Source organism: Rana temporaria, chromosome 12, assembly GCF_905171775.1.
Source record: "Rana temporaria chromosome 12, aRanTem1.1, whole genome shotgun sequence".
Classification (NCBI taxonomy): Eukaryota; Metazoa; Chordata; class Amphibia; order Anura; family Ranidae; genus Rana; species Rana temporaria.
The window spans coordinates 109,413,620-109,439,131 of NC_053500.1; the positions used below are offsets into that span (position 1 = coordinate 109,413,620).

Genomic DNA, 25,512 nt, shown 5'->3' on the forward strand with positions numbered 1-25,512 from the left:
GATTATGTAATTGCATCTGACACTAAACCGATCTTCCTTCCTTTTAAATTCTTTCAACTGTCACAAAACATTCTCACTTGAAGACCCTGTTACAATTAACTCCAGAGCTTCTTTTCTTCCCCGTTTTGAAAGTCAGCCAAAACAGGGGCAGACTGACGATCGGCTACATGCAAACGTTCTTCTTGCTCGGCTTCATCTCCCCCCCTCTACAGTCCCCTATTCTCCCCCTTCTTCGTATGCTTCCTTTCACAAACAGCCCCAGAGTCAGACATACCAACCGTAGCTTTAGCATTCAGAACAAGGCCCACATGTATACGCACACTGGCAGTCCGCCAACCACTTAATTACTTCCCATCCTCCATCTCGGAACCATACACAAGAACATTAATCAAAGCCAGGGTTGTTTATACATGTGCACAGGAGAATACAAAAAAAAAAACAATACAACAGAGACTAGGCAAGAACAAATGCATCTGACTGCAAAACTATTGTAAAAAACAAAAAAAAAAAAAACAGCTTTAAAATATAAAAATAGTACATTCACGACTCGAAAAGATGATGATAAAAAAAAAAAAAAAAAAAAGGTTATTCCTACTTTGCCATGTATAATTATCGTATATGCTTATTAGCCGTTTTCCAGTGTTCGGTAGACATGACCATGATACAAATTTGTAGGGTTGTCCCGATACCGATACTAGTACCGATACCGAGTATTTGCGGGAGTACTTGTACTCCCGCAAATACCGCCGATACCTAAATAGAATACTTATGGCGGCATCTGTGGGGGGACATGGCGGCATCTGTGGGGGGGACATGGCGGCATCTGTGGGGGGGACATGGCGGCATCTGTGGGGGGGACATGGCGGCATCTGTGGGGGGGACATGGCGGCATCTGTGGGGGGGACATGGCGGCATCTGTGGGGGGGACATGGCGGCATCTGTGGGGGGGACATGGCGGCATTTGGGGACACATTTAAGAAAAAGTATCGGTATTCGATATCGGCGAGTACTTGAAAAAAAGTATCGGTACTCGTACTCAGTCCTAAAAATGTGGTATCGGGACAACCCTACAAATTTGGAAACATACATTTTAATCCCTTAAGCCCCGGACCATTATGCAGGTAAAAGGACCAGGCCACTTTTTGCGATTTGGCACTGCGTCGATTTAAAGTGGAGGTTCACCCCAAAAATCTATTTTTAACAGTAGATTGAGGCTAATTACGGGAAGCAGAATCGGATGTTTTGATTAAAATCAATGCAGTACTTACCTTTTTTGAGATAGATGTTCTCCGCCGCTTCCGGGTATGGGCTGCGGGACTGGGCGTTCCCATTTGATTGACAGCCTTGGACACTTTTGGGAGCATTGTCATTTTCACAGCGAAAAGTGCTATAAAAATGCACCGATTGAAAATGACACTGAAGGGGTTAACCAGGAGGGGGCCCTGTAGGGGTTAAGTGTGCCCTAAGGGAGTGTTCTTACGCGCTCGCGACCCACGGCTGGGCATCTTAAAGGGGACGTACCTGTACGTCCATATGCCATTCAGCCGACGTAAATAGTCATGCGGCGGTCCTTAAAGAGGTTCACCCTCAATACAAACTGCAGCTTATTAAGACTGGCACATACATGGAAAGTCCGCCATCGATAATTTTTTTTAATTATTCAAATACCTTGATTCAGGAGACAATTCAAGGCACTTCCGGGTATCCCTCCTGCGGGACTGGGCGTGTCATTACATTCCAAGCGCCCCAATGTCTCCTGGGAGCACAGCGTCACGCTTCCCAGGAGACGAGCGTTAAGACAGATTGACGAAATATCGCAGGATTTTAGTCATCACGTGACCCATGAAGCAGGTCACGTGATGATGGGAGATCGAATTCCCGGAAACATTTGCTTGTGGGCTTCACGCTGCCCACAAGCAAAATGGAAAAGGCATGAAGAGCATTTTATAAAGTCAGATTTTATGCCAAACAGAGTTTGCGGCGCAGTAGAGACATAAGTGAATAATTTTTTTGTAACATAACAAGAGTTCAAGGAACCAAAAAAAAAAAAAAACGTCAGGGCCGCGGAACCCCCGCTTTAAGGGGTTAATACAGCTTTGTTTTTTTCTCTGTAATTTAGACGAAGTGGTTTGAAATCATATCAAATATTTATCACTTAAAATATTTACTTACCATATTTGCCGGCGTATAAGACAACTCCCTAAAATGTTGGTTTTGCGATATACTCGCCGTATAAGATGACCCACTTCCTGACAGGAACAACCGCTGACAGGAACAGGCATGCCTCACTGTGCCATCCATTACATGCCTCACCTCGACGATCCCATACCTTATCCCCGACATGCAGAGTCTCAGTCAGACTTCGGGTGTCCATTGTTCAAAAGCCGCGCCTCCTCCTCGTCCTGTTCCGTGATAGGCGGAACACTCAGTTTCCCAGCAGAGCCCCTGTTTAGTGTTGCGCATATCACGGATGTCCTTTGATCCGAGGCCAAGGATGAGAAGACATCCGTGATAGGTGGAACATAGCCTATCACAGAACAGCACGAGCAGGAGGCATGGCTTTTGAACAATGGACGCCCGAAGTCTGACTAAGATTCTGCATACAGGTACCGGCATATAAGACGACCCCCGAGTTTTGAGGCGTATTTTTAAGTATAAAAGGTCTTCTTATATGCCGGAAAATACGGTACTGAGAATATTTTTTATATTCTCCATAATAAAAAATAAAAATATTATGGGTGAAGGTTCTCATTTATCCAGGTCGCAACATGGCTAACAGTAGTTCATCACATTTAGTCACATTCAACTGGGGCTTCCTCTGTAATGCCAAAGACATTTCATGGCTTATCCAAGCCACTTCTTCAGTTCTGATGGTAGCACCAACACCTTAACCACTTCAATCTCGGACACTTTCACCCCCTTCCTGCCTAGGCCAATTTTCAGATTTCCGCAAGGTCACAATGTGAGTGATAACTGCGTGGTAATGCAACACGGTACCTAAATTAATTTTTAATAATTATTTATTTTATTTTATTTTTTAGACAGATATTACTTTTTTTGGTGCCATTTACTAAATAAAGACCAAACATTATGAAGAAAAAAAAAGGTTTCCGTAAAAATTTTTTTTACCAAAAAAGTAATTCATCACTGATGAGGCTGCACTGATGATCAGTGCCCCGATTATTGGTGTAAACAATGTACTCACTGTGCCCCGTTCGCTTTGCCAATTATTGGCTCTCCTTTCCTCACACAAAGATAGCCTCAGAGGAAAGGAATGTCAATAACTAGCAAGTCTGTTTACATGTGATCAGCCGTCATTGGACACAGCCGATCACATGGTAAAGGGCTGCAATGATTGGCCCTGTGATCAGCCGTGTCCAAACGACACGTCAATTGCAACACACATGTGAGGTATCATAGTGAATGTTGGAGTGAGCAATCATTCCAGGGTCATCATTCACAGTAAACTCTAAACTGATGACCGTTAAAAAGCATCACTTACGGAGGATTTTGTGTGCCATTTTGTGCAATGCCAAGGTCATGCACAATTTTAAATTTTTTAAGACTTGACATGTTCAGTATGTATTTACTCCGTGGAGCCCCTTTTTTTATATTTTACCCAAAAAATTGTGTGTTTGCACTAAAATTCATTTTAGTGTTTTGTTTTCCCCTGAAAACATGCGTTTGATATATAACTGCACAAATATTGTGCAATTTGAAAAAGTGCAACTAAAACCATTATATTCTCTAGGGTCTTTTCTTTCAGTAAAAGTTTTATGGGGGCTTAGGCCTCTTTCACACTGGGCGGATCAGTAATGATCCGCCCCATGCACCTCCGCTCGCTCAGCGGGGATCGCCCTGTCTTTTCTCCGCTCCCCCCTATGGGGAGGATCGGATGAACACGGACCGTATGTCTGTGTTCACCCGATCCAATCGACGGAAGGAAAAGTAGGTTTTTCCTCCGTCACACGTTGGCGGATCGAAGCGGGTCGGATGTCAGCAGGCATGTCACCGATGACATCCGCGGCTCCATAGAGGAGCATGGAGCGCCCGTACAGGTCCGCAAAAAAAAAAAAAACTGACAGACGAACCTGTATGGGCGCTCAGTGTGAAAGAGCCCTTACAGTAATTTCAAGCAAATAATTTTTTTTTTCAACAAGTGCAAAGAATAATAAATCAATGATGAGTGTCTGTGCTACCTGTTTAAACAGAAGAAGTGTGGGGCATTGTTTTTACACTTGTTAGAACTGAAAAACTGGCTTGGATAAACTAAAAAAAAACATGCTCACCAGTACAGAACAAGGCCAGTTGAATGTGACCAACTACTGCTAGCTCTACAAATGGACACGGGAAGAATCTTCCTCTACCCATTCCACCACATGCTTGTCTGCATCCCGGATGGCGAATAATCCAGGATACCTCAAAACTGGCTTAGGGTGTGCCGGGAGACATCAGGAGGTGAAACATTTCTACAATAATGGGACAACATTTTACATCTGTTCCCAACTGATGTGGAAAGGCAACTGCCACCGCCTCAGGAAAAGGCAACTGCCACCGCCTCAGGAAAAGGCAACTGCCACCGCCTCAGGAAAAGGCAACTGCCACCGCCTCAGGAAAAGGCAACTGCCACCGCCTCAGGAAAAGGCAACTGCCACCGCCTCAGGAAAAGGCAACTGCCACCGCCTCAGGAAAAGGCAACTGCCACCGCCTCAGGAAAAGGCAACTGCCACCGCCTCAGGAAAAGGCAACTGCCACCGCCTCAGGAAAAGGCAACTGCCACCGCCTCAGGAAAAGGCAACTGCCACCGCCTCAGGAAAAGGCAACTGCCACCGCCTCAGGAAAAGGCAACTGCCACCGCCTCAGGAAAAGGCAACCGCCTCAGGAAAAGGCAACCGCCTCAGGAAAAGGCAACCGCCTCAGGAAAAGGCAACCGCCTCAGGAAAAGGCAACCGCCTCAGGAAAAGGCAACCGCCTCAGGAAAAGGCAACTGCCACAGGCTCAGGAAAAGGCAACTGCCACAGGCTCAGGAAAAGGCAACTGCCACAGGCTCAGGAAAAGGCAACTGCCACAGGCTCAGGAAAAGGCAACTGCCACAGGCTCAGGAAAAAGCAACTGCCACAGGCTCAGGAAAAGGCAACTGCCACAGGCTCAGGAAAAGGCAACTGCCACAGGCTCAGGAAAAGGCAACTGCCACAGGCTCAGGAAAAGGCAACTGCCACATGCTCAGGAAAAGGCAACTGCCACAGGCTCAGGAAAAGGCAACTGCCAAAGGCTCAGGAAAGAGCTGCACAGTTACATACTCGGTTTAACTTCATCAAATCTATTTAGTAAAGTCCTCAGACCACACTAATAAATTAATTTAAAAACTGGGACGTAAAGTGAAAGCTAAACAGGGTTTGCTCACTGTTAATATATTAGGGCACCTGATAGCCTAGCTGGAGCCATCGTAACCAAGGATGCAATAGACCCCTAAATGCAAGCTGACCAACGTAGGAGTCCTGGGGTCTCTACAAGGCCAGATGGTGACATTAAGGACACACAATTGTGAAACAGACTAAAAAAAATTTGGGAATAAAAACTATTTTTAAAACCTATTCAAGGTAAAAAGGGTATCAGAGGCTCCTGGATTATTCCTGGATAATCCGTTACTCTTTGAACAAAGATGGACAAATAGTTCACAATGTTTTTTTTCTTCAGCCAGGAGGAGCTTGATGGCCTGGACATATTTTAGATAAATGACCCCTGGACTTTTGCCTTTTAGAACACTAAAGCTTGTTTTCAGTCATACATGGATACTTGCTAAAAAAAAAAAAAAAAAAAGTAATTTCCAAACTCTGAACAAAAAAATGTGAAAGGTAAAATTTAACCAGGTCAGGTAACAAGATAAGGACCTTCTGCTAGACAGTCCAGAGAATTTATAAAAAGGTGTGAACTCTGTCGTGGTGCAGCACCAAAAATGTTGGCGCTTGCGCCCTGTTCAAGTACATTTAAATGTATGTCTAAACACCAGACACTCCATCAAGCGCACTCTTGCCCTCCGCAGCCACACCGACGGGCGCATTGCCAAGGAGTTTTATACTAGCGGTGGACGGCGCCTGATGGGGAACCGAAAGGCCAATTACCCATGAGGTTTGCGTCACTTCTGATCGACAGCACATGGGAGTGGGCGGATCCATAGCCGCTAACCAGTCCAATTACAGCTTTTGAACTTCCTTTTGTTTGCATCAGGCCTCTCTCCACAGGCAAGTTTACGGGACTAAAAAAAACAGCTCAGAGCAAGTCGATGAAGCTTAAGTGGTCAAATGCAGGTCAGAACGTGGTAAACTGCACCCGTCACTGAACTGTTCATTTCAGAAGCAACTCAAACCGACGTCAACTGCAAGTCGAGTGCATCTAAAAACAAGCTGCTGTTGATTACTGACAAACTCAAAGTAGTCCCTTGGGAAAGGAGACTGAGAAAGCAATTCTCAATGCTTCTTCTTCTGAGAGTGTGTCCAGGGAACCAAGTCACCTAACTGGAGCTCAAAACCTTTTTGAAACATGATTTCTGTATTTTGTACAATGGCAGAATTTAGGCATAAAAAAAGACATAACGTTACTAATAGGCTTTTGAATAAACCCTATTGCCGTTATTAATCTGTTTATCTGGGAACACCTAATCCCTAGCTTGTGAATCCAAGTCAGGCATTCCCAACTCCACCCATAACATCTGAAAACATCTGAAACCACACCCATCTGTTTTTATTACACGAATAAAAAAAAAAAAAAAAAAAAAACAGAAAGGCATCAGAGCACATCAACGTGTAAAACAGGTGTCGATACGTGCTCAGGTGAAATGCAAAGCACAAGGGGGAAAAAAACGGGCTAATTTACACTAGAAAGGGGGGGGTCAGGCAGTAAAAGCATACCATTGAGCTGTGGTTTTACTGAACCAACCCCAGCTGCTCCTCTTATGCTGGAAAGGCAGTGGAGGGTTGTACAGTAAACATATGCCAAAGCAACACAGCTGCATTCAGCAGGCCGTACCACCAACTGAATGTGATGCCAGTTTGTGATGCAGTAGTTTAGGGTTTAAGGGGTTAAAGCTGGCAGTGAGGTGGTGATACAAATGCCTCATCGCCTATCAAATCCTTTTTGAAGAGCTATCCTAAAGCAAGTCACTCTTCAGAAAGCAACGCTAGTGTACACTACCCCTTACAGTGAAAGAAGAGGGACCTAGGAGGGAGACGTTCCCAGACTAATAGATCCTGCATACAGTCCTGTACCGCAAAGGTAATGCCCACTAATAGGAGGAAAAAAGAAATGCCCACAAATGATCACACCCACCAAGCTCATTTTACAGGAAAAAAAATGACCAATTAGCTTTAAGAGGTGGGCCAAGGGCGCAACTTCAAAGTGGAGTGAAATTTAACTCCCATTGAGCTGCTTGGCAATGAAGTGCAGGGGGCGCCAGAGAGTCCACATGTAATATATATATATATATATATTTTTTTTTCAAAGACAGCAGAGAGGACATTCAAACGAATATCTCTGTGAAAGTCAGAGGCAGTGGTAAGCTTTTTAGAAAAAAAAGGTAACGCCGGTGTTCACCTTTAACCACTTCCCCAACGCTGGATGTTATACGACATCCTGGATTTTCGGGCGGGGGGGGGGGGAATATCAGATATCCATCTTTTCAGCTGGCGATTCTGTGCACGATAAGAACGATCATAGCGGCAACCCCCCCTCCCGCCACCATCTGGTGCTTCTCCGGGCTCTCGCGTGCCATCGGGGGCCCGGAGAAAGAATCGTCCGGCAGCGGCCAACAATGATAGAGATTTCCGGTGACCAGCTGGTTACCAGTCAGCTCTATGACCGTCAGAGGCCCGGGCGCGACGATATGACGTCACCCCCGGGATCCCGAATGTAAACAAAGCTGCGATCAAGGCTGTCAGCATGAGATCGGTGGATTTTTGTCCCCGATTTCATGCTTTCCAGCCTGGAGGAGGAGAGATGTGGGGTCTTATTGACCCCGCATCTCTGCATAAAGAATACCTGTCACGATATATTCCTATTACAAGGGATGTTTACATTCCTTGTAATAGGAATAAAAGTGATAAAAAAATAAATAAAAAAAAAAAGTGTACATTTTTTTTATTTATTTTTTAAAACACCCCTGTCCCCGGTAGCTCGTGCTCAGAAGAGAACACGCATACAAATCCCACCCACATAAAAACGCTGTTTAAACCACACGTGAGGTATCGTCGCGTGCGTTAGAGCGTGTGCAACAATTCTAGTACTAAACCTTCTCTGTAACTCTAAACTGGTAACCTGTAAAAAAAAAAAAAAAAAATTGTAAGTGATGCCTATGGAGATTTTTAAGTACTGAATTTTGGCGCCATTCCATGTGTGCGCAATTTTAAAGCGCGACATGTTAGGTATCCATTTACTGGGCGTAACATCATCTTTCACATTATACAAAAAAAATAGGGCTAACTTTACGGTTTTGTTATATTTTAAATTAATGAAACTGTCCCCCCCTCCAAAAAAATGGCATTTGAAAAATGATTGCGCAAATACAGTGCGAGATAAAAAGTTGCAATAACCGCCATTTTATTCCCTAGGTTGTCTGCTAAAAAAAAAAAAAAAAAAAAAACACACACACTGTATTTTCCGGCGTATAAGACTTGCCCCAAAACTCGTCTTGTACGCCGGTACCTGTCTCAGGCATCCATTATTCAAAAGCCGCGCCTCCTCCTTTTGCTGTTCCGTGATAGGCGGAACACTTGGTTTCCCAGCAAAGCCTCTGTTCGGTGTTCCGCCTATCACGGATGTCTTCTCATCCTCGGATTTGGACGAGAGGACCTCCGTGATAGGCGGAACACAGGCGCCTATCACGGAACAGCATGAGGAGGAGGCGCGAGTTTTGAATAATGGACGCCCGCAGTACAGGAATAAGGTATGGCACAGTGAGGCATGTTGATGGCACAGTGAGGCATGTAATGGGCACAGTGAGATTTGAAAAATAGATAAATAAAGCCTGTTCCTGTCAGCGGTTGTTCCGGCTACCCTCATCTTCCAGACAGACTAGTAGGAAGGGGGTCGCCTTATACGCCGGCAAATACGGTAACTAATAATGTTTGGGGGTTCTGATTTTCTAGAAGAAAAAAAAATGATTTTTACATGAAATAAGTGCCAGAATAGGCCCGGTATGGAAGTAGTTAATAAAGTCAATCGCTACACAAGACAATTAAGCACAAAGTCAATATTTCAGATTACTTCAGCAGCGCACACAAACACTACTGCCTGTAGAAAGAGCAATCCAGATTTATGATCAGTGAGAAGATCCATTGGCAATACATGAAGCAGACCAAGCTCTGAATCCTTCGAAGAAAACCCACTGCTGTCGTCGATATTGTCTGCCTTGGCCTTTTTATTTGCAGTCTTGTCAAGATTTCCATCTTTTCTCTGCCTCTTCAGAAGAAGTGGGAAAGTCAACTATTTCCTTCAATAATAAAAGCCTTGTGACTAGGACCAACGTAGCAAGTTTGGTGCCAAATACAAACCAGAAAATTACAAAAACGCTCCCCCCAAGTCTTAGGCCCCATGCACACGAGAAGCAAATGCAAACTCATCTAAACACAAGTTTTCAAACGCAAAAACCGGCGTTTAAAACGCCCGTTTTTGCCGCGAATTTCGCTGCGTTTTACCGCGATTTACCGCGTTTGCGTTTATAAGCATTTGGTTAAGAAACATCATAAGACCCTTCCTAAGCTCAAAAAACAATGTTATTTAACCATTTCAGCTATTTTGTGAGACCAGAGCAGCTGAGAGAGCAGCAGTGTACGTGTATTTAGCGTGTCACTTGCCACGTCACCTGGCCACGTCACCTGCCACGTCACCTGGCCACGTCACCTGGCCACAAGTTGTGGATTGTCCACTGGCCACGTCACCTGCCACATCAACTGGCCACGTCACCTGCCAAGTTGTGAATTGTCCACTTGCCACATCACCTGGCCACGCCACCTGCCACAAGTTGTGGATTGTCCACTGGCCACGTCACCTGGCTATGTCACCTGCCACGTCACCTGGCTACGTCACCTGGCCACGTCACCTGCCACAAGTTGTGGATTGTCCACTGGCCACGCCACCTGCCACGTCACCTGCCATGTCACCTGGCCACGTCACCTGCCACAAGTTGTGGATTGTCCACTTGCCATGTCACCTGGCCACGTCACCTGGCCACATCACCTGCCACGTCACCTGGCCACGTCACCTGCCACAAGTAGTGGATTGTCCACTGGCCACGTCACCTGCCACATCAACTGGCCACGTCACCTGCCAAGTTGTGAATTGTCCACTGGCCACGCCACCTGCCACGTCAACTGGCCACGTCACCTGCCACAAGTTGTGCATTGTCCACTGGCCACGTCACCTGCCACATCACCTGGCCACGTCACCTGCCTCAAGTTGTGTATTGTCCACTTGCCACGTCATCTGCCATGTCACCTGGCCACCCCACCTGCCGCAAGTTGTGGATTGTCCACTTGCCATGTCACCTGGCCACGTCACCTGCCACATCACCTGGCCACGTCACCTGCCACAAGTTGTGGATTGTCCACTGGCCACGTCACCTGCCACGTCAACTGGCCATGTCACCTGCCACAAGTTGTGGATTGTCCACTGGCCACGTCACCTGCCATGTCACCTGGCCACGTCACCTGGCCACGTCACCTGGCCACGTCACCTGCCACAAGTTGTGGATTGTCCACAATGCAATGCAAGCAATTACATTTTTTATGTTTTTTTTATGGTTTTTCATCATTTGCCATAATTTTTGAGATTTCTAATGTAAAAAAATAGGTCACCTTTAAAAACGCCTATAAACGAAATCGCGGCAAAACGCCGGTACCGCGATTTGCCGCGATTTGCGTCTAAAACGCAAAAGCTGAAAGCTTCTGAACCCAAAATTTTGGGTTTGGAAAAACGGACCTAAACCCAACTGCTTTGAAACGCCAAAAAACGTGATTGTGTGCATGGACACATAGGAAAACATTAAATGTGTTCAGGGGCAGTTGAAAAAAATGCCCAAATGCCTCTGAACTCGAGTTTAGCAGCGTCTCGTGTGCATGGGGCCTTACGAGAAAGAAGAGAAAAAAAAAATAAAAATCTAGGCTTGTATCTAAAAATAAATCACTTAACTTTCTTATAACTGTTGAATAGTTCAAATATTTTCAACCTTTTCTGTAAACAAAATTGCTTTTCATGGTGTCTCTATGACAGTCAGGAAATGCGTAAAGTTTACGGTTGCATTCACACTTTTCCTTTTTTTTCATACTTTTTGTATGCAGCGTTTTTGGGCTTTTTATTTTTTATTAGCCAATATAGAAAACTAAATATGTGTTGCATCATTTGATGCTATGCATTTCAGCTCTTTTGGCTTTTATTTCTTCTTCCTCTTTCATAAATATTTTTTCGTTAGGGTAAGGATTCGGAGTTTAGTTTACAGTTAGGATTAGGAGTTGGGGTTACTATATTTTATTTATATTATATGAATAATGACAAACATAATAAATGAATACACAAAAAAAAAAAAAAATTCAATAAAATACTAGGCAATAAATAAACCCTTACTCCCAAAAAAGTCAGTTATTTAACACCCTAAACCCCCCCCCCCCCACCCATTTTTTTTTTTTTTTACCATTAATGTATTTTTTTTGTTCGAGTTTGGGCATTTTATTATTAATATTTTTTGGGGGTTAGGGTGTTTAGTTTTTTTTTTTTCCATTTTTTAAGGGGTAAGGGTAATATTAAAAAATACATGCATTATTATTAATTTATTTTTTGTTCGAATGTTATATTAATAATGTTTTCATATTTAAGGTTAGAGGTCAATTGTTATTTATTAATGTATTTTTTTTTTACATATTAATTTTACTTATTTATGAATTTTTTTTTAGTTATTTGTTTATTCATTTTACATTTATTCATGTATTACTATTTAATTTTTTTACTTTTTTACATTTAAGCAGAAAATTGCAAATAGTGCATTTCCATTCATTTCTATTGTAATTAGGGATGAACTACGCCAGGAAGGCGGCACAGCACTGCGCCAATCACAGGCAGGGAGACATTGTCCCGATGTGCGGCTGCAGAGATCGGGAAATGTCTCCCTGCCTGTGATTAGCGCAGTGCTGTGCCGACTTCATGGCAGGCTCTGCACATGGAGTGTGCGAACATGCTGGAGCTCATGCCTAATAGGAATACATTGTGAGGGCATGGTTTGCACGCACAGAGATGCCCAGGTGTCCCGTGCATGCAGCATGCTTCCAGGTGTATTCTTTCTGCATTTGTCATTAGTTTGAGACACTTGAGACCATTCTGAGTACATTGAGAGGTACATCTGACCTAGAGCTGAACTGACTGCTACTTGACCTCCTAAGCTGCATTAACCTGCTTCATGCTGCTACTGCGATCCCACCGACTTCTATGAGTTACGAAGTAGTTCCAGTGCAAACCAGTGTCACCTAGTTGTAATAATCCATTCAAGGCTGAATACTGGCATTAAATAACAAATATGCCTAAATATTGTCAATGAAAAGAAAGCCAGACTTGCATTGGCTATGTTTTGCACAGAGTGGCCCTGATCCTCCTTTTTTGGGGGTCCCCCCGGGGCGCTCCTGGCTTCTCCTCTTTGAGTGCCCCCACAGAGAACCACATTCCATTAGGCGCATTTACGTATTTACCTTCATGGAGAACAGACATTCCATTAGGCACTCATGCGGGCGCACTCCCGAGTCCTGCTGCTGCGTCCATCGACACAGACAGCAGACTCGGCCCTCCTCCAGCTCCCGTGTCACTGGATTTGATTGACAACAGTGGGAGCCAATGGCTCCTGCTGCTATCAATCTATCCAATGAGAACCTGAGACAGCAGCTGGAGCTGCTGTGCGCATCCCCATCGCTGGAATGATCGGGTTACAGCAAGAAAAAAGGGGGAGGGGGGTGCTGCAGTACAACCTTAATGCATAGACTTAATATATGGACACTTACCGGTCCAAGGAGCCCGCAATGTCGGCAGACCAGCTGATCTTTGGATCAGTTGTCAGGTACAGCCACCGCCATTCTTAGTTAAGGGAACCCAACAGTTAAGCCTTTCAGCTTTCCAATTGCTCTGCGGCAGAGGAGGGGGCCGAACTTCCAAGAGACCAGGCCGTGGCCCCCATCTCCCAGAAGTGGGGGGGGAACAGTACCATTCCCCCCTCCCCCTGAAAGGTGCCAAATGTGGCACCGGAGTGGGGAGGAGACGGATAAGCAGAAGGTCCACTTTTTAGTGGAACTCGGCTTTAACTTCTTCCTTTAGCCTACAATATGTTTGCACTATGTTGTTGCAACTCAGCACTGTCCTGTAGATATAAAATACTTAAAGTGATTGTAAAGTCCCGCTTTAAATAATAATACAATGTTCTTTATATACTTGGCTACTCTATGCAGATGGTTTTGCACAAAGCAGCCCTGATCCTCCTCTTCTCAGGTCCCTCTTCTGAGATCCTGGCCCCTCCCTCCTGTTGAGTGTCCCCACAGCAAGCAGCTTGCTATGGGGGCACCAGAGCCAAGTCACACATCTCCCTGTGTTCATTTAGACATAAAGCTGTGACATGGCGCCGCCCCCTCTCTCTCCTAATTGGCTGAATGATTTTGATTGATTGACAGCAGCGTGAGCCGATACCACTGTGCTCCTGTCTCTGCCAATGAGGGGAGTCCTGGGCAGCTTAGACACTCCTGCAACATCGCTGGATAAGTATTCTTGCTCGGGCAAGTATTAGGGGGGCTGCTACACACAGAATTGTTTTTATCTTAATGCATAGAATGCATCAAGATAAATAAAATAAAAAACTTCTTTTACAATCCCTTTAATTTACAGTTTTTAAATAAAATCGGTCATTTCCAGTATATGGTTTTTCTACCACAGACTGTAGAGCAAAGCTGTGTATGTGCAAGCCGCTGGCTTACAGTCTTCTACACTGCTAGGCCCTCAGCCAAACCAAAGTCAGGAGATGGCCGAGTTCAGTCTGAAGAATGTTTCTTTTTTTCTTGGGAGTAGACGAATTTCCTTTGTTCTGGTTGCAGTGCAACAAAAGATTTAATCAGGCACTGCAGGATGACTGCACATACAGCGCCTCGCGAAAAAATATTCACCCCTCGTCTGTTCTTTCCGGTTTGTTTCTTTTTCATTACAAACTGAAATTAATGTGGAACTCTAGGCTCCAGTGGCCACTTCACCCTAGCCAATTTTTTTAATTGGCTCTCAGGTGCTGCTGCCATCATTTAGGACAGTGATGGCGAACCTTGGCACCCCAGATGTTTTGGAACTACATTTCCCACGATGCTCAACTACACTGCAGAGTGCACTAGCATCATGGGAAATGTAGTTCCAAAACATCTGGGATGCCAAGGTTTTTGCCATCACTGATTTAGGAGACCGACAGCGATGCCCTGTAGATTCACAGTCAGTTCCCTACTGCGCATAGCGCTCTGTGCTTTGTAAATGGCCTGGCAGGGGGGGGGGGGGGGAGCCGAAACTCCGGATGATTTCATCTGGAAATGGGAGCGGGTACCTGTCAAAACCAGGTACCCCCTCCGCTCTGAAAGGTGACAAATGTGGCAGCAGCAGGGGGGGGGGGGGTGGGGGGCGGCAAATAAGCAGAGCTTCCACTTTTGGGTGTAGCTCCACTTTAAGGACGTTTTTAATGCTGCTCTTCTGTCTAACTCACCACCGTAATGCAAGGCTTTCTCCCTGGTGTGCAGAAAGCCTGTTGAGGGGGCGAGCAGGTAAGTCAGGACACTCTACTTTGCAGATAGAGAAAGGAGCTGTGTGTTAGTGGGTAAATAAAGAGGAAGTAAAAACCATCAGGGTTTACTTCCTCTTTAAGCCAGCCATAGACAGATTTCTTTATAAATGATATTGGGTCTGAGATCAAAAGTAACATTTCTGTCTTTGCAGATGACACCAAGCTATGCAGTGGAATAACGTCCTTGCAGGATGTCTCCAATTTACAAGCCGACCTCAATGCTCTGTCTAATTGGGCGACTAAGGCCCCATGCACACGAGAAGCAAATGCAAACACATGTAAACTCAAGTTTTCAAAGGCAAAAACCGGCGTTTAAAACGCTAGTTTTTGCCGCGAATTTTGCGGCGTTTTGCCGCGAATTTTGCAGCGTTTTGCCTCATTTAGCGGCGTTTTAACGCATTTGCGGCTATCAGCGTTCATAACAAAGACATTGTAGACCCCCCCAAAGCATTGAAACGCAAAAACGTTTGCGTCTGAACCCAAAATTTTGCGTCTGAAAAAACGAGCCTAAACTCAACTGCTTTAAAACGCAAAAAAACGTGAATGTGTGCATGGACACATTGGATAACATTAAATGTGTTCAGGGGCAGTTGAAAAAAATGCCCAAATGCCTCTGAACTCGAGTTTACCAGCGTCTCGTGTGCATGGGGCCTAAGTGGCAGATGAGGTTTAATGTAGATAAATGTAAAGTTATGCACTTGGGGGCCAAGAATATACATGCATCATACATACTAGGAGGTGTACAACTGGGGGGGATCTGTAGTGGAGAAGGATCTGGGGGTTTTGGTAGATCATAAGCTCAATAATGGCATGCAATCCCAAGCGGCGGTTTCCAAAGCGAGCAAAGTCCTTTCTTGTATGAGGGGGGGGGGAGAGAAAAAGAGAAATAGAGAAAGATCATTTTGCCCCTGTACAAATCATTAGTAAGACCTCATCTTAAATATGAAGTTCAGTTTTGGGCTCCAGTTCTCAAGAAGGATATCGGAGAACTGGAGAAAGTGCAGAGAAGGGCAACCAAACTGATAAGAGGCATGGAGGAGCTCAGCTATGAGGAAAGATTAGAGGAACTGAATTTATTCACTCTTGAGAAGAGGAGAATGAGGGGGGATATGATCAACATGTACAAATATATAAGGGGTCCATATAGTGAACTTGGTGTTCAGTTATTCACTTTACGGTCAACACTGAGGACAAGGGGGCACTCTTTACGTCTAGAGGAAAAGAGATTTCATCTCCAAATATGGAAAGGTTTCTTCACAGTAAAAGCTGTGAAAATGTGGAACAGACTCCCTGCAGAGGTGGTTCTGGCCAGCTCAGTAGATTGCTTTAAGAAAGGCCTGGATTCTTTCCTAAATGTACAGAATATAACTGAGTACTAAGATTTGTAGGTAAAGTTGATCCAGGGAAAAGCCTCTCGGGGGATCAGGAAGGAATTTTTTCTCCTGCTGTAGAAAATTGGATCATGCTCTGCTGGGGAGTTGGGTGTATAGGATTGTACTGTGTTTTTTATTGTGTTTGTTTATTTTTTTGTGGTTGAACTGGATGGACTTGTGTCTTTTTTCAACCTGACTAACGATGCAAGATTGAAATTTGGCTGGGTTAGCACCCGCCAAATTGTGATCCATATTTTGGAGATATTCCCCTCGCAATGCGCCGCTGATTGCAGCAGCGCATGCGCAGGGGGAATCCACGGCGAAAGATCCGGCAGCCGCCGGACCTTGCCGATTTTAAATCTCCCACGCGCACGAGTGACGTCATCGCCGCTCCAGCCAATCACAGCACTGGAGCGGCGATACCCGGAAGACACGCCGGAGCAAGATGACATCTCGCTTGGCGTGGACCAGGTAAGTGTCCTTCACCTCGTTCCGAGGTAAGTATTTCATAATCAGCTATTATGCGGTGCATACTAGCTGATTATGCCTTTTGCCTTGCAGGTTTAAAAAAAAAAAAAAAAAAAAAAAAAAAAATTATATATGCGGTTTACAACCGCTTTAACACAGTCAGGGAATCAAACTATTAACTTTCCTTCAACCTGTGGCTGAAGGAAAGAAAATTGTAAAATGTATGACCTTAAATTACAGACTGGAATGTAGGTAAACAGTTTCGGGAGGCAGATCAGATTATAATCCTTCATAATCCTGAACATATCAAGTTTCTCAGAATTAACCAGGAAAACAATCTTGGGTTATGTATTATATTAATTGGTAACATACCGAGCAAGAATTAATAGTATTAGTTACAGAAAACCTCTGTTATTTTTTTTATATATGTTTTTTCCACTTTAAAGCGAACAAAAGATTCAAACAGGAGGCTGTAGCTCCGAACGATCACACTGCATTCTGGCAAAGCCGGCAACCTTCCCTAGTTACAGATTTCAATTTCACCAACATCAGCAGTTAGTAAGACTATACAAGCTGCACAGTCCTCCCCCTCGTCTTCCTACCATATTAACCACCATACATTAATTCATGACCATGTCAGCAGATGAAATACTAACAGCAAAACACAGCAGCATTTTGAAAATCTATTTAAAATGCAAAAACAGAACGAAAATGTAACATTTTTAATACATGCACAGAAATCTGAGGCAGAGCATGGGAGCCTACAGAAAATAGAACTAGCTTTAATGCAATATAAACAAAATACAACACGTATTAAAGTGTTACTAAACCCAGGAGCCTGCATTCACTATATCTGGTCTCTCACAGTACACAGAACATGGAAATGCAATTATAGTAAATCTAAACTGCTAAATACCTTTTCTCATCAGCAGTTATAGCAGTCTTGTGACTTTTATCAGTGTCTGGCCGAGCACTGGTTAAAACTTGTTGGAGGAGTTTTCATTCTCCTCTGACTGTCGGATGAGGCTGCATGACTCCCGATTGTGCTGATCACATACACCCTCCCAAAAAAAAAACTCTAGCAATACACACCAAACTGAGCATGTGCAGAGTGCCCCCAAAAGGTATCAGGAGATGGATTAGGGACAGTAAATTAAAAAAAAAAAAGAAAAAAAGGAGAGAGAAGGCGAGGATCAGACGACAGGATCAGACAGCCTTTTTACGAAATGAGCAATGTTAACCCCAATACAGACTGATTTTACTGTTGTGGGTTTAGTAACACTTTAAAGAGTAACTAAAGAAATAGGACATAGGCATCACCTTTCAATATTTAGGAGCGCTTTCATGCTGGGGCTTTGTGAGCATCAGCGGTAAAGCGCCGCTATTTTTAGCGGCGCTTTACCAGCAATTTCCGGCCACTAGCAGGGAGATGTAGAGATCCCAATATGCATTCTTTCCTTTATACAGCCTACCCGTCTACAATTCATTCTGCTCACTCAATGGCTTTATTTGTAACCACCAATTTAGCTGCATTTAGAAAAAAAAATAAAGACACTAAGGCTACTTTCACATTGGAGCGTCGCAGGCGTTGACGGTAGCGAGCGCTTTTAACCGCCACTAGCGGCCGAAAAAGGGTTAAAACCGCCCGCAAAGTGCCGCTGCAGCAGCAGTTTGGAGGCGCTGCCCATTGATTTCAATGGGCAGGGGCGCTTTAGGAGTGGTGTATTCACCGTTCCTACAGCGCCTCAAAGATGCGGCTAGCAGGACTTTTAGCGTCCAGCCAGCGCACCTCTCCAGTGTGAAAGCCCTCGGGAAAGGAGCGGCTCTTTGCAGGCACCATTTTTAGCTCGCAAAGCGCCTCAGTGTGAAAGTGTTAAGTGTAAGGTCTGGTTCACACCAGTGTGATTTCAGATGCCTCGCACAGAATCACGACATTGGAAACCACATTGTTTTCAATGATGTCTGTTCACATCAATGTTAATCAGCACAGTGCAATTTTAGAAAAGGCTCCTGTACTACTTTGGTGCAATTCCAGTGCAATTTTGGCCCCTTAGAATATGCAAACCATATCAAAGTTGCATCTTCATAATCACACTAAAATCGGACCAAATTTATATCACAGAAGTGTGAATCAAACCCAAGTGATGAGCCAGAGTGAAATAACACATCCTTAGCATCCCTTTAGACAAGCATGGTCCTCCCGGTGGCCACTAGAAGTCTACATGTGAAACTCGAAAAATTTGAATATCGTGCAAAAGTTCATTTATTTCACTAATGCAACTTAAAAGGTGAAACTAATATATGAGATAGACTCATTACATGCAAAGCAAGATAGTTCACTCCGTGATTTGTCATAATTGTGATGATTATGGCTTACAGCTCATGGAAACCCCAAATCCACAATCTCAGAAAATGTGAATATTGTGAAAAGATGCAATATTTTAGGCTCAAAGTGTCCCACTCTAATCAGAAAATTAAGCCATAACATCTGAAAAGGGTTCCTGAGCCTTTAAATGGTCTCTTAGTCTGGTTCAGTAGGAATCACAATCATGGGAAAGACTGCTGACCTGACAGTTGTGCAGAAAACCATCATTGACACCCTCGGCAAGGAGGGAAAGCCTCAAAAAAGGTAATTGCAGAAGAAGTTGGATGTTCCCAAAGTGCTGTATCAAAGCACATTAATAGAAAGTTATGTGGAAGGGAATAGTGTGGAAGAAAAAGGTGCACAAGCAGCAGGGATGACCGCAGCCTGGAGAGGATTGTCAGGAAAAGGCCATTCAAAAGTGTTGGGGACTTTCACATGGAGTGGACTGAGTCTGGAGTCAGTGCATCAAGATCCACCACACACAGACGGATCCTGGACATGGGCTTCAAATGTCGTATTCCTCTTGTCAAGCCACTCCTGAACAACAAACGTCAGAAGCGTCTTACCTGGGCTAAAGAAAAACAGACCTGGTCTGGTACTCAGTGGTCCAAAGTCCTCTTTTCTGATGAGAGCAAATTTTGCATCTCATTTGGAAACGAAGGAGCCGGAGTATGGAGGAAGAATGGAGAGGCACACACTGCAAGATGCTTGAAATCCAGTGTGAAGTTTCCACAGTCTATGTTGATTTGGGGGGCCATGTCGTGTGTGTGTGTGTGTGTATGCGTGTGTATATATATATATATATATATATATATATATATATATATATATATATATATATATATATATATATATATATATATATATATATATATATATATATATATATTAGTGCTGTCAAACGATTAAATTTTTTAATCGCGATTAATCGCATTACTGTCATAGTTAACCCACGATTAATTCGCCATAAATTTTGATCGCTGTTTTCTAGCTGATCTAAAACCATTTTTGACATAAAGGGACACTTTTGGACAATCTACAGTTTTCAGGCAGAAAGAATAGTTTTTATTTTATAAAAGTACATGTAGGACACTGGGCAGACCACTAGGGACAAGGGGGGTGTGTATTTTTTACATACAGTACTGTAATCTATAAGATTACTGTGTGTATTGTGTTTGTTTACTTTTTTGAATTTGGCGCCGTTCTCCGCTCCCGTGCGTCGTAACGTCGCAGGGAACGGAGATCGGCGGCACACAGACACTGTGAATCGAGCGAGGAGGACCCGCTCGATCACACAGCGGGGTGGCATCGCTGGATCCAGGGACAAGGTGAGTAACTTGCCTGTGAATCCAGCGAGAAGGTAAGCCGCGCCGCGCCGCTGCACACTCTGCACGTCCACCCCGAGCGTTAATCACGCGATAAAAAAATTGACGGCGTTAACATGGGTTTGCGTTAACGCCGTTAATATCGCGTTTAACGCACAGCACTAATATATTTATATATATATATATATATATATATATATATATATATATTATATATATATATACATACATACATATACACACACACACCTCCCAATCATCCCATTTAGTTACACATTCAAAATAGCATACAACAAAGTATTGTACTCACCAGAGTGCGTCTTTGTGGGGTGGTGAGCTCCACCAGCCCCTTGCTGTGGAGGTGGGCTTGTCCCAGTTTGCCCAGTATCCTGTCCTGTATTAGCACTGGTCAATGTCCCAGAAGGCAGTGGTTGTCCTCTTTTCAGAAGTTGCTTCTGTTCTTGCTGGCGGAAACGTGGAGGCACCTCACGTGGCAGATAACGGGAGGCCGCTGTTTGCTGGCCATTGGCAGATGCACGCTTGCCATTGCTATTTGGGACAGTGCTGGTGGAAGTACTGGGCGTGGCAGTTTGGGGCTGGTTGGAACTGATCTTGACTGGATCTGGCACTTTAAAAGAAAAACAGAAAAACATGTTTTTACTAAAAACGAACATCTCAATTTGGCAAGTTTTAATAAAAAAACAACAACATTCTCTATACAGTAAAACCTTGATTTGAGAGTTTTGCAAGACAAGCAACATTTTTAAATACATTTTGACTTAAATTATGCTCGCAATCCAAAGTATTAAATGAACTATAGGAATATTCTGTAAAGCATATTTACATTGGTTTAGGTGTGTGTATGTGTATATATTATACAGGGAGTGCAGAATTATTAGGCAAGTTGTATTTTTGAGGATTAATTTTATTATTGAACAACAACCATGTTCTCAATGAACCCAAAAAACTCATTAATATCAAAGCTGAATATTTTTGGAAGTAGTTTTTAGTTTGTTTTTAGTTTTAGCTATTTTAGGGGGATATCTGTGTGTGCAGGTGACTATTACTGTGCATAATTATTAGGCAACTTAAAGCGGTGGTTCCCCCTAAAACACATTTCTAACAATAAATTCGTAAGACCCGTTACACTGCGGGTAGGCTGGCTTTTTTTTTTTTTTTTTCGTACATACCGACATCTCGGCGTCTCGTCCCTTGGCGGTGGGCGTTCCTATTTGATTGACGTTCCTCGGACGGGCGAATACGTGACGTCACGACTTTCCGACAGAAGCCGAACGTCATTGCGCATGCGCCGTATAGAGTCTGCTCTATACGGCACCTGCGCAGCGACGTTCGGCTTCTTTCGGAAAGTCGTGACGTCACGTATGCGCCCGTCCGAGGAACGTCAATCAAATAGGAACGCCCACCGCCAAGGGACGAGACGCCGAGATGTCGGTATGTACGAAAAAAAAAAAAAAAAAAGCCAGCCTACCCGCAGTGTAACGGGTCTTACGAATCTATTGTTAGAAATGTGTTTTAGGGGGAACCACCCCTTTAACAAAAAACAAATATATACCCATTTCAATTATTTATTTTTACCAGTGAAACCAATATAACATCTCAACATTCACAAATATACATTTCTGACATTCAAAAACAAAACAAAAACAAATCAGTGACCAATATAGCCACCTTTCTTTGCAAGGACACTCAAAAGCCTGCCATCCATGCATTCTGTCAGTGTTTTGATCTGTTCACCATCAACATTGCGTGCAGCAGCAACCACAGCCTCCCAGACACTGTTCAGAGAGGTGTACTGTTTTCCCTCCTTGTAAATCTCACATTTGATGATGGACCACAGGTTCTCAATGGGGTTCAGATCAGGTGAACAAGGAGGCCATGTCATTAGTTTTTCTTCTTTTATACCCTTTCTTGCCAGCCACGCTGTGGAGTACTTGGACGCGTGTGATGGAGCATTGTCCTGCATGAAAATCATGTTTTTCTTGAAGGATGCAGACTTCTTCCTGTACCACTGCTTGAAGAAGGTGTCTTCCAGAAACTGGCAGTAGGACTGGGAGTTGAGCTTGACTCCATCCTCAACCCGAAAAGGCCCCACAAGCTCATCTTTGATGATACCAGCCCAAACCAGTACTCCACCACCACCTTGCTGGCGTCTGAGTCGGACTGGAGCTCTCTGCCCTTTACCAATCCAGCCACGGGCCCATCCATCTGGCCCATCAAGACTCACTCTCATTTCAGCAGTCCATAAAACCTTAGAAAAATCTTTCTTGAGATATTTCTTGGCCCAGTCTTGACGTTTCAGCTTGTGTGTCTTGTTCAGTGGTGGTCGTCTTTCAGCCTTTCTTACCTTGGCCATGTCTCTGAGTATTGCACACCTTGTGCTTTTGGGCACTCCAGTGATGTTGCAGCTCTGAAATATGGCCAAACTGGTGGCAAGTGGCATCTTGGCAGCTGCACGCTTGACTTTTCTCAGTTCATGGGCAGTTATTTTGCGCCTTGGGTTTTCCACACGCTTCTTGCGACCCTGTTGACTATTTTGAATGAAACGCTTGATTGTTCGATGATCACGCTTCAGAAGCTTTGCAATTTTAAGAGTGCTGCATCCCTCTGCAAGATATCTCACTATTTTTGACTTTTCTGAGCCTGTCAAGTCCTTCTTTTGACCCATTTTGCCAAAGGAAAGGAAGATGACTAATAATTATGCACACCTGATAAAGGGTGTTGATGTCATTAGACCACACACCTTCTCATTACAGAGATGCACATCACCTAATATGCTTAATTGGTAGTAGGCTTTCGAGCCTATACAGCTTGGAGTAAGACAACATGCATAAAGAGGATGATGTGGTCAAAATACTCATTTGCCTAATAATTCTGCACTCCCTGTATATATATAGAAATACAATGGTGAATGTAAGAGTGAGAAGCCTGAAACAAGAGTCTGAAGGCCCCTTTTACACGGGGCTGTCCGTTTCGATGGACTCCGCTTGCTCATCAGGGGCTCCGTTGATCTCGGCTGAGCAGGCGGATGACAGGTCAATCTCCACTCAATGTGCTGAAACGGACCTGTCAGAGCCCCGCTGTCCTCTATGGGGAGATTCCATCCGACTCGCCAGACGGATGGAAAATAGGTTTTCCATGCATTTGGCGGATCGCATAGCGCTGGATATCAGCAGACATGTTACAGCCGACATCCATCACTTCATAGGAGGTGCATGGAGCGTACGATCAGGTCCGCCTGAAAAAACAGACAGGCGGACCTGATTGGACAGCATGCGTGATAGCCGATTATAAAATATTGCATAGCCTTGCCACCCGTTTATAAATGCATAAACATAAATTATAGGCATAAAAAAAAAAAAAAAAAAAACACCACAAAGCCATATCCACTGTAAACAGTCTACCCCTTTATGCGACTACTACAGATGGAAAAAAAAAAAAAAAAAACACTATAAACTGCATGTGAAATGTACAGGAACCGCACCGCACTCTGTTTCCTTTCCTTTTACACGCAATTCTGTGCAGTGCGATTTATCCAATTCGTTTTGAATGGGCTCAGGTCACACTGCATCGTGTGCATGCACCAATTTTGGAACCACACTGCAACTGGATGACGTTACTTTTGTACCATACGATCTGATGTGGGCAAACACACCATCTGTGACCTGCATTTAGGGTGTCAAAGTGGAGGTCCACACAAAAAGTGAACCTCTGTTTCTCGGAACCCTCCCCCCCCCCTTGGGTGTCACATTTGGCACCTTTCAGGGGAAGGGGGTGCAGATACCTGTATAATAGGTATTTGCACCCACTTCCTGGAACAGACTCCCACGGGAGTCACGCCCCTTTGCGTCAACCCCGCTGTCTTCGGGGAAACACACTGGTCCCAGGAGACAGCGGGGGATCAGTGACGGCACGCTGCGTGGCTCGCGCATGCACAGTAGGGAACCTGACAGTGAAGCCGCAATGCTTCACTTCATTGCTCGGCCTCGGCTGTTGACATCACGGGCGCGCTGGACAGTATTTGTAGCTGCTGGCTTTTAAAAAAATAAAAATAATAATTTGGGTGGACCTCGCTTTAAGATTACACTGACACCCGCTGCAAGGGTAGTACGATTTGAATGTGGTGCGGGACACCTGCATGGATTGTGGGGTTTCCCGCACCTCATTAGTTTGGCCAATTGCCAATAGACAAATATGCAATTGCTGGGGGGTAGGGGTGGAGTTAATGTGGAGGATGGTAACTGAGAACAGAATTCATGAACACAAATAGTCTACAAGAAGATGATCGGAACCAGAGTGTAATATAATAAAGTTTGCATCAAGAAGTGGTGGTGTGCAAAAAAATGTAAGCTTCTCTATGAAAAATTGTCTGGTGCTCATATGTTACAGATGGGTTCTGCTGCAATACAAGATGGGTGGTCAAAGTGTCCGGTTAGAATCCAAATCTTTCACTGGCAGTTCAGGTTAAATTTAGATCCTCTTGATGTGTGTCATCAAGTGTTGCAAGTTATTTTTGTGCCGCTTCTCAGGACAGCAAGGGATGAAAACTTCAGCTGAAGGAAACATCAAGCTAACTAGCTGTCAATTCATGAAAATTTGTGGTGTGGACACTAAAATAAAAACACAATTAAAGCTGGATACACACTATACAATTTTCTATGGATTTTTCTAATGCAAGGCTTTCTCCCTGGTGTGGAGTGTCATGCTCGCCCCCTCCCTTGGACAACAGGAGAGTCAAGACGCCCACTAACACACAGCTGTTTTCTCCATCTGCAACGCAGAGAACGTCCTGACTCTCCTGTAGTCCAAGGGAGGGGGCGAGCACGACACTCCACACCAGGGAGAAAGCCTTGCATTACTGTGTGGAGTTACAGACAGAAGAACAGGAAGTGAGGATTTCTCAGAAAAAATAAGTAAAAAAAATAGAAGGATGAGGAGGAGGAGGACTGCACTAAGGTAAAGGAAGCTTTTTTAGGAAAAAAATTATTGTACCTTTACAAGATATACAGTATACGTGTTGGGGGACACCCGAGTGCCTCTGTACTGATCTTTAAGCATCTAAAATAAAGAAAAGCTTCCTACAAATGCAAGAGACGTAAGCAGCATGGAGGTTGATCCTTGGAAGTCTGCGGA

The 25,512-nt window shown here is 44.2% G+C and overlaps 1 protein-coding gene across 6 annotated transcripts in view; it reads right to left on the reverse strand.

The window, feature by feature from the left end:
• The window catches only part of TNRC6C (trinucleotide repeat containing adaptor 6C), a 146,505-nt gene that overhangs the window by 71,687 nt on the left and 49,306 nt on the right, over positions 1-25,512 (reverse strand). For all 6 annotated transcript variants that reach the window (XM_040330138.1, XM_040330136.1, XM_040330141.1 and 3 more), the window contains exon 4: positions 20,672-20,989. In XM_040330138.1, the coding sequence (XP_040186072.1) occupies positions 20,672-20,989 (318 nt within the window). The remainder of the gene's footprint in view (positions 1-20,671; positions 20,990-25,512) is intronic.